The 13,779-nt window shown below is 37.3% G+C and overlaps 1 protein-coding gene across 1 annotated transcript in view; it reads right to left on the bottom strand.

Annotated features, from left to right (window-relative positions):
• The window catches only part of Parpbp (PARP1 binding protein), a 54,067-nt gene that overhangs the window by 37,869 nt on the left and 2,419 nt on the right, over positions 1 to 13,779 (bottom strand). The window contains exon 2 of the mRNA XM_059245237.1: positions 2,446 to 2,676. Within this exon, the coding sequence (XP_059101220.1) occupies positions 2,446 to 2,676 (231 nt within the window). The remainder of the gene's footprint in view (positions 1 to 2,445; positions 2,677 to 13,779) is intronic.

Below are 13,779 nucleotides of genomic sequence, written 5' to 3'. Positions count from 1 at the left end.
GCGCCTCTGAGCAGCCGGAGAAGAAAAGACCAAAGAGGCTGTCAGTCACCCGCTGAGGAAGTCTGTGTTCTCCCAGGCCTTACCAACAGGGAATAATACAACTACTTCTCAGCTAGAGAGACAGAGAACCCTGCCTGCCCACAGCAAACATCTGCTGATCTTGCCCAGAGGGTTCACAGATCTCTGTGCCTAAGCTCTTCTGAGATCTACACTTCTGCTGGCCACAGCTCTCTGATACTGTGGTCCACATACTTCAAGTTCATGTGAAAACAAATCTGTCCCAAATCTCTCTCCCGGATATTCCAGTTAGAACCCAAAGCCTTATATGCTCCCAGATGGAGAATTATAAACTAGGAAGTAAAGGTTCGAGTTACCACCTCTCCAGAACTACCACATCTTTGTTTATCTTCATTCCAGTAATATCTGCATTATTTAAACTACAACAAATAAGAATCAAAGCAACCTTATTAAGGCCATGAAGACCCAAGAGCATGAAAACCAGAACTATTTGGAATATTCTGATATATAACTTTAAACACAGTCCAAACTAATTAGTGGTACATTTAAGAGACTTTTGAAAAAAAAATCAACCCAAGATACGTTCTCCTGTACAATTTTGTTGCTGGTGGAAATTTCCTTGGAGAAAACAAGTATCAGAGACTGAGTTGTTAGAATTCCAGAGTCTTCTTCATGAACTACCATCTTGGCAGCTTTGGTTTAATTTTTGGTGTTCTGCAGAGACACATTAACATTTGCAGACAATCCTCCACATAGCTAGCCTGAAGAGCAACCTTTACATGTCTCATTCGCTCAGTGAGAAAATGTGTTAGAGAACCTAAGATGGAGGAAGCACGGGATGAAAACAACGTGCCCAAGATTTCAGGCATGCTATCTTTCTCAATTCTACAACTCAGTGCTTACATACGATCAGCTGTATACATCAACTATGTGAGAGGGCTAGTCAAAACTCAGCCCTATAAGCAAGAACATGCAAAAAAAAAAATCATCTTCCAAGGTGTTGCACATGGCTACAAAAGAACACATGTGCAGGTGTGCTTGAAGAAGTTACCATAGGGCAAAGGTCTGCAGGATGCACCAATGGAGAAGACGACAAGCCGCCCAATATCCGTTACACTGACAGAATGTCTGCTGTCCCCCTGCTACACTGCTACTGTGAACAAAGACCATATTCTCCACGCGCCCTCAACCAAGCTTTCAGCAATTCGACTGAAGCAAAAGAGCTGTTTTTCTTTAAAAGCAGAGTGCCATTCCCCAGTCCTACTGCCTCCCTCCTGCAGAGAGCATTGCTCTAATGCTGGACCATCAACAGCTGCCTTTGGCCATTTTATAGGGGGTAAAGTAAACCTCTACTTTCTCCACATACATTTTTATACTAGAGATTTCTATTACAATGAACTTAAATACTATTCCTAATTATCATATGGAAAGAGCTTAGTATCTCACAAAATACAGTAAATAATTCCTCCTAAGTCTAGCTATAGTTATTCAGCCATTATCAACATTTACTTATTACTTTATTGGCACACAGAAAATATTAAAGTATTTTCAACATTCAAAAAATAAAACCTGCACATATACAAATAGATTCTAAAATAATTTATCAATTCTAATACAAACAAATCTAAAGGACACTATAGCTTTTAAATTTATACTCTATTAAAAATAAATATGCTTACACAATGAAGGCTATTATCTCATAGACATTATATTATTCTATTCTCTAATAGTAATATATGGCATGTCTATCTAAGAAGCTATTAAATCATGTAAAAGAACTGTAACAATCATTTTATACAATACACACCAAATACACAGATATACATTCAACAAAGAAGAAAAAAAGTTGTAAACAGGCAGTCTTTGATCTCATTCAAAAGAAATCTAGTATTTGGAATTTATTCTTCGCCAAATTTTTATCTATTAAGAAAAATGTTCTTATATCAAATAACAATATCATAAGGCCAACAAAATTTATCTTCTTTTAAGATTTATTTTATATGTATCAGTGCTCTATCTGCATGTACACCTTTATGCCGGAAGAGGACATCAGATCCCACTATAGATAGTTGTGAATCACCATATGGGTGCTGGGAATTGAACTCAGGACCTCTGGAAAAGCAGCCAGTACTCTTAACCACTGAGCCATCTATTCAGCTCCCAATAAAACTTACCAAAAATATGTCTTTCAAGTAAAAACTAGCCTTTAGGTAGCTAAACTTTCCCTTTTTAACATGATTGAAAAAGAAAAAAAATTAGCTTATTAAATCTTTTGCTTCTACCCAGTACATTACTACTGAAAACAAAGACTATAGCCTCTGCCTTCCCCCATACTTTTAAGACTAGTAACTCTATCTATAGTTTCAAATAAAAGTAATTGACTAAACTTGAATTTGATTAAAGTAGAATTGTTTTTAAAATACTTACTGAGGATATCATGGTATTCTCACAATTAGAAGTCAAGTTGCTACATTTCTGATAAACATCAATCAGATCTAGCATATTACTATTCTTCAAGAAATCATCATATGTTTTCTTAATGTCTTCATAGTGGTCAACCACTTTTATACTTTCAGTGGGCAAGTTCAGTTTTTCATGTAAGAAGTATTTCCATGTCAGTAAGACATCGCTGAGAGAGACTGTAAATTCTCCATTGTGCTGAAAGAGATGCAAAAAAAGAAAGGATAAATTTGAGTGCTTAATATTTCAGTGTCCGTTTATCTAGTGGCTTATAATTGATATGAGAAATACAAATAGCATGCTTTTATAGTAAACATAAAAGCTGTGAAAATTTGATAAAATAGATACAAGTAGGCAAGCTTGCAGATAAAAAATTTGGTAAATGGGGTCAGGCATGTTGAAGCGCATCTTTAATCTCAACATTTGGGAGGCAGACGTGGAGAATCTATAGGTTCAAAGCTAGCCTGATCTACAGAGCAAGTTGTAGAACAGCACAGAAAAACCCTGTCTTGAAAGACAAAACAAAAATAAATAATAAACAGAGAAAGGAAGGAAGGAAAGAAGGAAGGAAAGAATGAAGGAAAGAAAGAAGGAAGGAAAGAAAGAAAGATTTTATAAATGTATAATCAATGTTTCCTCTCTCAAATTCCACTGTATCTTTTACTCAAAGCAAAAGGATGGGTGCAAAATAAACTGTACTTAGCTAAAGTGTTTTTAATCTCTTTATATTCCCAATGCCATGATGAATTTCCAAATATATATATATATAACAAAATATATTCCAAGTACCGGCTTTAAAATTCAGTCATAGTGTTCAGGTCATTATTATTATGACTTATTTCTATTTTGTTACTATTACAGAGAAAGAAAAGTATCAGTGCAAAACTCAGGGCCTGGAAAGATTTTTGTTTCTTCCCTGGTCCTAAATACACTAAATTATAGTAACTAAGTACTAAAAATCAAGTTATGCTTATTTCTATGAGTACTCATATGCCATTAATCAGGCAAATTTATTCTTTTATTTTTTGGCTTCGGTTTGTTGTTGTTGTTGTTGATTTTTCTGGAAGAAACCGAAAGATTGTGATTTAACTACACTAGTATGTAGTTGATAAGAGACCTAATACCATTACCAACAGGTTGCAGGTCAATATTTATCTAAGTATAAGAGCTTTCCTTAAAGTATTTCCCTGGGTAGCAACATGATAAATTTTCAGCAGACATGCTTGCTTTTTATTCAATGCATCTTTCTCCCACATAGTATGCAAGATATTAATAATGGTGACTTCTAAAAGTCTTAAGACTTCCACACCAGCCTTAACTTATTAAAAAATTCTAACTTCTCATTTTCAATTCAGAATGAATAAAAAATATTTTTGAGTATCCATATGTGGGTCTGTGAAATGTAATATGTGCTGCTTTCCACGATTAAGTTTCTCCCAGTTTCTACAAACACTAAGACTTTTACTGTAGTTCCTTTCCAAGAAGGATAGGTAATTAAGTGGTTAGCAACTGTTATTCTCTGGAACTAAATCTTACTTAATAAAGAATAATTCAAAGAAATCAATGTATCCAAAACATATATATATATATATTTGAATTATTAAAAATCTGTATCTTTCTATCTTTTATGATAACCGGTCATACATGTTATTTGAGATCTAGATTTAAGACATGTTTAAAATGTCTTTTAAAACTTAACTCTTTACTTAACCATACTGAGACAATAAACTGTCCCTATTGTCTTAGGATAGAGACCTGTTATATCACAAATATTTAAGTCAACTGTAATATATGAAGCTCGCTCAATGACCCCTACCATTAACTCTCAAACTTTAAATCTATAACCCAAACATAAGCCAGATTATTTCCCAGCACCATATCAAAAATTAGATATTTTAATATTTCCTAAGCCCTAGTACACTTTTAAGTGATATAAAACAAATTTAGTGAATTTCAACACTAAATTGATTTTTCTCAAAAATTTCCAAAATTTTTTTTAGTATGACAAATTTTTATACTAGAAAAAAAAGTAAGATTTCTTCCCTAAAGCAAGCATATAACTTATTCTCCTTGGGTTGACTAGAGATAGTTAAAGTGAAATTATGCAAGTTCATGATCTCATATATTACTTGATTAAAAGTGTTTCATACTGGGATTGTAAAAAAAAAAAATTAAAGCCAACTAAAAAGGCATTCCAGATTCAGTTTTCATCAGGTGCCCATCATGACAGAATACGCTATGACTCAAACCAGTGACAACTGATTGAGAGAGTAAGTGGTCAAATCAGAAGATGTTTTGCTTGCTATGAAAACATGCCAACTGACTAATGTATGAAGCAAGGGCAAATGTTCAATTCTTTAATTCTCCTATGGACATGAGTAATATTTCATAAGAACAAAATGAATAGTGTAACAATTACACTTCTTTTTGAGAACTTCATATATCAATACTACATATACATTATTCCTGCCCCTTTTCCTGCTCCAATTCCTCCTGTGCCCCCAAATTCATCATCTTGTCTTTATTATTGTTACATGTACATACGTGCTGGCTAGTCTTATGTCAACTTGACACACAAGCTACAGTTATCTGAGGGCAACTCAGCTGAGGAAATGCCTCCATAATTAGTGATTGCTGAGGGAGGGCCCAGCCAATTATGGGTGGTTCCATATCTGAGCTGCTGGTCCTGGGTTCTATAAGAAAACAGTCTGAGCAACCCATGGGAAGCAAGCCAGTAAGCAGCACCCCTCCATAGCCTCTGCATCAGCTCCTGCTTCCAAGTTCCCGCCTGTTATGCCCAGATCTCGGGGATCCCCAAAAGACCACCACAGAGACCAAATCCCGCATATAAAAGCAAAGAGCCTTTATTATCTTCAGGCTCTGAGTGTCGGACAGACAGAGAAACCTGAGCTCAGGTGGGGCAGAGTTTTTATCATAGCAGAGGTTGGGGTGAGGGGATTTCCAGGGTTCAGGGCCCTGATTAGCTGACAATCGTCTAGGGGTATCTGTAAAACAAAAATAGGTGTGTGCTAGACTCAGGGACATCTGGCCACTTATCTAATGGTTGCAATGTTTAGGATGTCAGGTACTTCCTCATCCCTGGGTGGATCTCTGGGTGGTATCAGCTTAAGGCTTTTCCTGGATCTGGGTGTTGCCTGCCAGTAAGCCTGTCACAGAAGCTGTGTCTAGGCCCCTAAGCCTGTCATGGCAGCTGTGTGGGCAAGCTGTTTTGGGGCCCTCCACACCAGCCTGTTTGAGTTCCTGTCCTGACTTCCTTCAATAATAAACAGCAATATGGAAGTATAAACCAAATAAACTCTTTCCCCCTCAACTTGCTTTTTGATCATGGTGTTTCTTAGAGGGCCAGGCAAATATCATGACAGCCTGCCCAATTAACTCAGTTAAGAACTAGGCCTCTGTCCCTGCTTCTTGGAACTGAGCAGGCAGTTTCTGAGGAAGTGCCATGAACAAAGGACAATCAATCTCCAACATCCCTGACAGCAAGGACAAGAAGGCCAGCTACATGTTATACCAGGCCTGAGCCAGCCCCCATAGTCAGCCTGAGCCACAACAGCTCAAGGAAATAGCCAAATAAGGACAAAGCCTGGGACTTGTCCTGCCCCAAAATGGAAAAGGCGGCAGCCTTAACCAGCTCCTGACTAGCCCCAGCCAATTAGAACGTAGTAATATGACTGCCACTTGCTTAAGCCAATCATATCTGAAATTACCTAGCTGCCCTAGGAACTCCCCTTGACTGTGATTAAAATGAGCCCACATGTCTCTCTTGAGGTCATCACCATTTTGACTTTGTGTAAAATGGTTGGCCCCAGCATGCTGGAATCTTTCTCAAGATAATAAACACACTTGCTGATTGCATACGTGGATGGTGGTCTTTTGTGAGACTTCTCTAGTACACTTACAGTTTCACCATAGCAACAGAAACCCTAAGGTAACATACATATGTATACACAACCTAATAAGTCCATTTAGCATTGTTTGAATGTACATATGTCCAGGGATAACCACTTGGTATAGGGCAAACTGTGCAGAAGCTCACCCCTGAAGAATACTGATTGTCCCTCTCTTAAAAGCCATTGACTTCCCATCTAGGGAAGAGACTTTTGGAATTTCCTCAATTCACACTATGTCAGAGCTGTAATTATGCAAGTCACATTCAGGCAAGCATACTGTTGAGATTTCTGGGTGCAGTTTACCTGTCATACCTAGAGGACACTATCTAGTGGAGTCACATATTTTAAGAGTACTTGCACTCTGATTATATATCAAAATTAATTTAGGATGGCTCTACTTTTAAGTAAAATTTAAAGTTTTAATTAATTTGACTTCATTTGGTACCATTAGAGAAAAGAGCATTGGTTAATTAATTCTGTGAACTTGGTTATGTAAAATACCCCAACTCTGTTTCTCTGGTTATAAAATAAGATTGTACATCTATTTTTGTCTCTTTTTCCTTTCAAGGTAAAATAATTATTGAAATGGTGGTCAGTAAATGTATAATGTTAAACCTGTTTATTCTTATGTGTTAGGTCATCTTTGAATCTAATAGTTTATTGTGGGTACTCTAATAATTGCTTTGTACAAAGTTATTAAGTACCTTTGTTTCATGCAATGAAACAAAAGTAACATGCTTTCACTGTAGCAGGAATCTTAAAAAGTTCTTATTAATAAGATCAAACCTCAGGCCAGTTATTGGGGTGAATACTGGAAGGTCAGAGAGGTAGAACAAGTCACAGCTAACCTCACCTGGCAAACTTCCCAGCTTATCTTGTTTCCTCAGACTGGAAGCCTCTGTGTCCTCATATCCGAATGGCTCTCAGCTGAACTGTGCTTCTCGAAAGCCTGAAAGCTTAACCAGCCAAAATGCTTCTAGTTTCTGGTCCTCACGCCTTATATACATTTCTGCTTTCAGCCATCACTCCCTGGGATTAAAGGCTCACTTCTTGGGATTAAAGGCGTGTGTCACCATGCTTGGCTGTATCCTTGAACACATGGATTTCTGCCTCTGGAATGCTAGGATTAAAGGCGTGTGCTACCACTGCCTAAACTTTATGTTTAATATTGTGGCTATTCTGTCTCTGACCCCAGATAAGTTTATTAGGATACATAATATTTTGGGTAACACAATACCACCACATTTCACCTTATGTAAGGTGACAAATATCCTATTACAGAATAATTGTCAGACGGATTCAAACTCTGAAGCCATTTCTAAAGAAAAGGCCCAAACAGCAACTGCTCCCCAGTGAAGTAAAAAACATTTGCCATAGCATGAAGTCAAAGGTCCCCAATGCGTAGATGGAGGAGATGCAGCAGTGGTTGAAGCTTTTGCTATGCAAGGGTGAGGACCTGAGCTAGAATACCAGCACTGTGTAAAGCTGGGCAATTAGCCCTGTCTATCATCCCAGAATGGGAATGAAAATGAAAGACTGCTCAGAATAACTAATCAATGAATTGCCAGTTGAAACAATGAGATTTCACCTCACATCTTTTAGAAAGGCTGTCAAAAAAGATGAAATGTTATTCATCTCCCCCTTCCCTTTCCTTCCTCCAAATGTACTTCCACCATTTTCTTTCACTTTTTAATTGTTCATAAGAGCGTGTGTATAGGTGTGTGTGGGGGTGGGGGTGGGGGTGGGTGGCTGGGTGGGTGGGTGTTCCTAAATATATAAACACAACCTGTTCATTCTGTATTATGTTACCTGTACATATCTTTTCAGGACTGACCATTTTATGAAACTGACTATTTCTCCCACTCTCAGCATTCCTTAGCTGCCTGCAGTTTTTGTCTAAGATTGAAGCCCTAGTGACCTCTGTCCACTCCACATTAGCAAATCTATTGGTATTGTCCTTGTTCAGGTCATATTGGTAAGACTTTGTAGATGTAGCCTTTGACATTTCTAGGAGACACAATCTCACAGCAAAATCTGTGATTTTGTCTCTTACAATCTTTCCTCCTTTTCTTCTGACATGTTTCCTGAGCCTAGATGGATATCCTCTCCAGCATTTGATGTCAATCTTTTATATTTTGGCCATTCTGATAGGTGCAGAGTGGTATCTTGTTATCTTTAATTCTCTAATGACATATGATGTTCAACATCTTTTTGTATGTTTAGTGTTTGAATATGTTCTGTAAGGTATTTCACAGCTTTTAACCATTTATTTATTTATTCAATTATTTATTTATAAAGAGATGAAAGGTAAGAAATATTGAAGATGTGGAGAAAGAAGAACTGCTATATTCTAAATAGATATGCAAATTAGTACACCCTTTATAGGAAAGCAGTGTGAATGTTCCTTAAATATTTTGAACTATATGCACTAAACATATATGCATTCAATTTCATAAAACAAGTACTACTATATATAAAGACAGAGATTAACCCCAAACATAATAAAGGATTATTTCAATGCCCTATTGCTTATTAATAGACAAGGTACCTGACAAAAAAGTAAACATCTGAGTTAAATGACATCTTAAACCAAACTGATATAACAAATATCCATAGAACACTCCATCCAAATACTGCAGAATGATGAGGCTTTCTCTAAAATCAGTCATAACAGGACACAAAGCAAATCTCAGCAAATAAAGGAACACTGAAATAACTTTTATATTCTGACCACAGAAACAAAAAAAGAAATCCACAGCAAGAACAACTACAGAAAATATACAACCTCACACATTTTGAACACATAATTAGATGATGAGTAGGTTACTGAAGACCCCGAAGAGCCTAGAAAGGAATGACTATGAAAACAGCACAGTGAAAGCTATGGGATACAATGAAGTCAATCCTAAGAGGGCACTTTATAGTTAGAGCTACCGATACTAAAACACCAACCAGATAAAAAAGAAGTAAAAGTGCATGTTAGGGACTTGGGAAAACAAGAAAGGTCCAAACCCAAAAGCAAGAAACAGAAATAATTACAAGCAGAGCAGAAATGAATGAAAAGGAAAGATTTTTTTAAATGCATAAAATCAATGAAACAAAGTGTTGGTTCTTTTTAAAAGATAAATATTCAAAAACTCTTAGCCAAATTAACAAAAAGAGAAGACCCATATTAATAAATTTAGAGATAAAAAAGGAAATGTTACAACAGATGGCAATGAAGTCATTGGATATAACTTAAAGACTTACATTCCACAAGCCTAGAAAATCTCAAAGAAATTGATTACCCACCAAAATTAAACAAAGATGAGATAAGCAATTTTAAATAGATCTACAGCAAACAAGGAGAATAAAGCAGCAATAAAATGATTTCTCAACAACCAAAAAGCCCAGGCCCAGATAGATTCACTGCAAATTCAAGACGGAACTTAATGAACTGACATAGATATTTTTCAAACTATTCCATAAAATTGAAAGGAAAAGGAGTTGATGGAACTGTTTTTATGAAGCCAATACTATCTTGATACCAAAACTAAAAAAAGATACAACAACAACAACAAAAAAAAAAAATTTCAGACCAATTTCTATGATGAACATAGATGCAAAACTTCTCAATGAAATGTTTACAAATAGAATTAAAAAACTCATTAAAGATCTGTCACCATAGTCAAGTTGGCTTCATTCCAGAGATTCAGAGATGCTTCAGCAGAAGCAGTTAGTAAGTGGACTATGTCACATGAATGGACCCATGGACAGAAATCACATGAGCATCTCATTAGATGCAGAAAAGGCATTTGACAATATCCAACATCTCATTATGATAAAAGCACTAGAGAGACATGAGGAACATCTCATCATAATAAAGACTACATAAATATACTAAATAAAGTATACAAAAAAATTGACAATATCATACTAGGTGGAAAAAAATTCCATTTTCACGAAAATTGCAGACAAGAGTATCCATTTTCTCCACACTCAATTCAGTGTTTGAAGTCTCTGCTAGAGCAGTAAGGGAAGGAAATAAACAGATACAACTACAAAGGGAGAAGTCAAAGTGTCCTTATCTGCCAATGATATGATTTTATACAAAAACAGAAACAAAATACCCTGGAGCCACTACTGATGACTTGAGTTCAATCCCTAGAACCCATAATTTAGGAGTGAACAGATTGATTTCCACATTCACAGCATGGCACAAGTGCACTTGCACACACATACACATACACAAGTGCGCACACACACATGCACACAAATAATAATAACAACTAAAATATATTTTAACAGATCCTAAAAATCCCATCAGAAAGCTCTTTCACTTGCAGCAAAGTGGCAGGATTCAAACTTAAAACAATTAGTAGCCTTCCTATTTGCTAATGGCAAACCTGCAGAGAAAGAAATTGGAGAAGCAATCTCATTCACAACTGCCCCAAAACACATGCATGCCAATGTAACTTAGAATAAACCTAATCATGGAAGCATAAGACCTCTACGATGAAAACTGTAACATGCTGAAGAAAGAAATAAAGATGATAAAGATGGAAATATCTCCCAAGAAAGGTGGGCAGATGAGTGAGAGAGCCATTCCATCCACTTTGTTACACAAAGCCAAAACCTCTTAAAAATCAGCAGTCTTTTTATGACCACTAGGAAAAAAAATTCTTCCCACAAGAATGTGATGGGAAGATTCCACAGAAGTGATTTGGAAGTAGCTTCAGTACTGTGTCTTTTTTGGGTACTCTTCACTCAGTAATTACTTTCCCCAGTAATTATTTTTCTGCTAGTAGAGGACACTAAATTCAATGTAGAATATCAGCATAGTAAAATTTTCTGAAATTAACAACTATGTTGTGATCATACAACAGAATAACATTAGATATGAAAGATAGGAGTTGAAGTTTTTAGAAATAAAAGTTCAAGCTGTCTGATACTTCCTATCAAATGATTCATAAAGAAGAATATAAGTACCTGTATATACATGTGTATTTATATTCATATATATAGTGCTATATATGCATATAAGTATTTTTACCTGTATGTTTGTACATGTGCACATACATATTAAAAAATGAAGAGGGACTGGGTGGTGGTGGCTCATACCTTTAATGCCAGCCCTCAGGATGCAGAGCCAGGCAAATCTCTAAGTTCAAGGCCAGCCTGGTCTACAGAGCAAGTTTCAGGAAGGCTAAGTTTCAGGGCTAACTCTGTCTTGAAAAACCTTAATTAATTAATTAAAACATGAAAAGGCAAGGCCATGGAGACAATAAAAAGACAGTGATTGCCGGAACTGATGTACTGAATGAACAGACTTAAATCAACCAGCCTCCAATAAGAGATGAGCATCACCCATCGTGGGAAAACATGACATCATGCAATCCTCCAAAGGCAATGCTTTTTGAGGAACACAGTCATCATCTGTAAGTTGTTCCACTCAAAAATGTTTACTATGTACAAGTTAACAATTAAAAATTCAGTATTGAGGGACTGCTAGTCCTACAAGCGTCAGAAGTATCTGTCCTAAAGGACAGAAAGGCTGCTCACAATAAAGGACATACATAAAGACATACTAACACAATTCCATGATCTTGGATTGTGAAAATTTGTTAAAAGTCATGATGTTCTAAATGAGAAATGTCCTTCCTAGGGTCATGCATTTGAACACTTTGTCCCCTGTTGGTGGCACTCTTTGGGGGAGATTATGGAACTTTTAGGAGATTACAGCATTGCTGGAGGAAATTTGCCACTGGGGATGTACTTTGAGAGGGATAGCCTCACTCCACTTCCATTTTACTCTCTGCGTCCTGCTCAGGCCACCTGCTGCCAACATGGACTTCCCCTCTGGAAGCATAAGCCAAAATAAATGCTTCACAAATTGCTTCTGGTCACAGCATTTTATCGCAGCAACAAAAAGTAACTAAAACAAGGGTCTACAGTCAATTTTACTAAATGATCTTTAAAGTATAATAATCAAAATATACACAGGCAAAAGAGACTAACACTAAGATTAAGTGCCAAATATCGTAACATTTAAAAGACTGTGTAAATGTGGCAAATGTTAGTATTCTGACCCACCCCTTGGAAATCCGCCCAGTGTACAGAGGTAAAGTCCCCTTAGAGAACTGCCCCTCCCCCTCTCCATTCCCAGGAGGTGTGTGCACTCTTGACCCCTTTCCTCTCTCTCTCTCTCTCTCTCTCTCTCTCTCTCTCTCTCTCTCTCTCTCCATCTCTCTATTATAATAAACTTATTTCCATGTGGATGCAGTGCCTGGGGCATGAGTGACTGTCTGCCGCTGAATCTGCCTGGCATGTTTCCCTGCACGTGGGATACCCTGGCCCAGCGCAATATCCTAACAGCAAATGTTAGTAATTTGTGAACTGAAATAGAAGGTATGTGGGAATCAATGTACTATTCCTTCAGTTTCCCATCAATTTAACGTTTATTTCCAAATCACTAAGTAAAATAAGTACACTTCAATTTACCCCTGAACAACCATGGCTAAAAACAAAGACTAGAAGAGCTGGACATGCAAACACCACCACCCACTTCTTCAGCTGCCCTGTCCCTTTAGGATTTCTAAGCTCTCACGGGTAGCACTTCACATGCTGGTGTCCCATCCTTGTCTTACCCCTTACTCCTTTACGTAGTCCATCCTGTTCCTTCCTTTATCTCCACCTTTGTCTCTCTTACCAAACCAAGTTCTTGGTTTCAGAGCCCCATGTACTCCTCTCAACTAGTATTTGAATTTATCTGCATAACGTCGTCTATACCTTTGAGTGACAAAGCAGGATTCAATGCCCCAGCTCACCGTTCTAACTCCAACACTTAACACAATGCCTAGAACACAGTCAATGCTTAAAATAAAGAGCTGTGCCTCCAAATGCAGGCCTGCAGCCTGCTGGGCTGAAGCAGGAGTAAGGAGAAGAGGACATGCAAGGACCCCCAGGGTGGGGATTCCCTGGCACATTTGGGAAACAGCAGGGGCTAATTACAGCAGTTTGTGTGAAACTGCCCATCTTTGTCCTAATGTACGTTCCAGATGAAACTTTTCCTGCTTCTAAAACTGCCACAACCTCTCCACCTCAACCCCTATTACTCCTTAGCTTCCGTCTTTATATTCCCACAGCGTTTATTATGATTGAAAATGCTCCTGTTTTGAGTAGTAGCTGCTCTTTGCCACAATATTAACTTTGTAACATCAGTGTCTTAGTTAGGTTTCTATTGCTGTGAAGAGAAACCATGACCACAGCAACTCTAATAAATGAAAACATTTAATTGGGCTGGCTTATTATTATTATCATGGCAGAAAACATGGTGGCGTGCAGGCAGACATGGTGTTGTAGAAGGAGCTGAGAGTTCTACATCTTGATCCTCAGGCAGCAGGAAAGAGAG

The sequence above is a fragment of the Peromyscus eremicus genome, chromosome 18 (assembly GCF_949786415.1).
Source record: "Peromyscus eremicus chromosome 18, PerEre_H2_v1, whole genome shotgun sequence".
In the NCBI taxonomy this organism is placed as follows: Eukaryota; Metazoa; Chordata; class Mammalia; order Rodentia; family Cricetidae; genus Peromyscus; species Peromyscus eremicus.
Note: the sequence above shows the minus strand (reverse complement) of the source record. Positions and strands in the feature narration are given on the sequence as shown.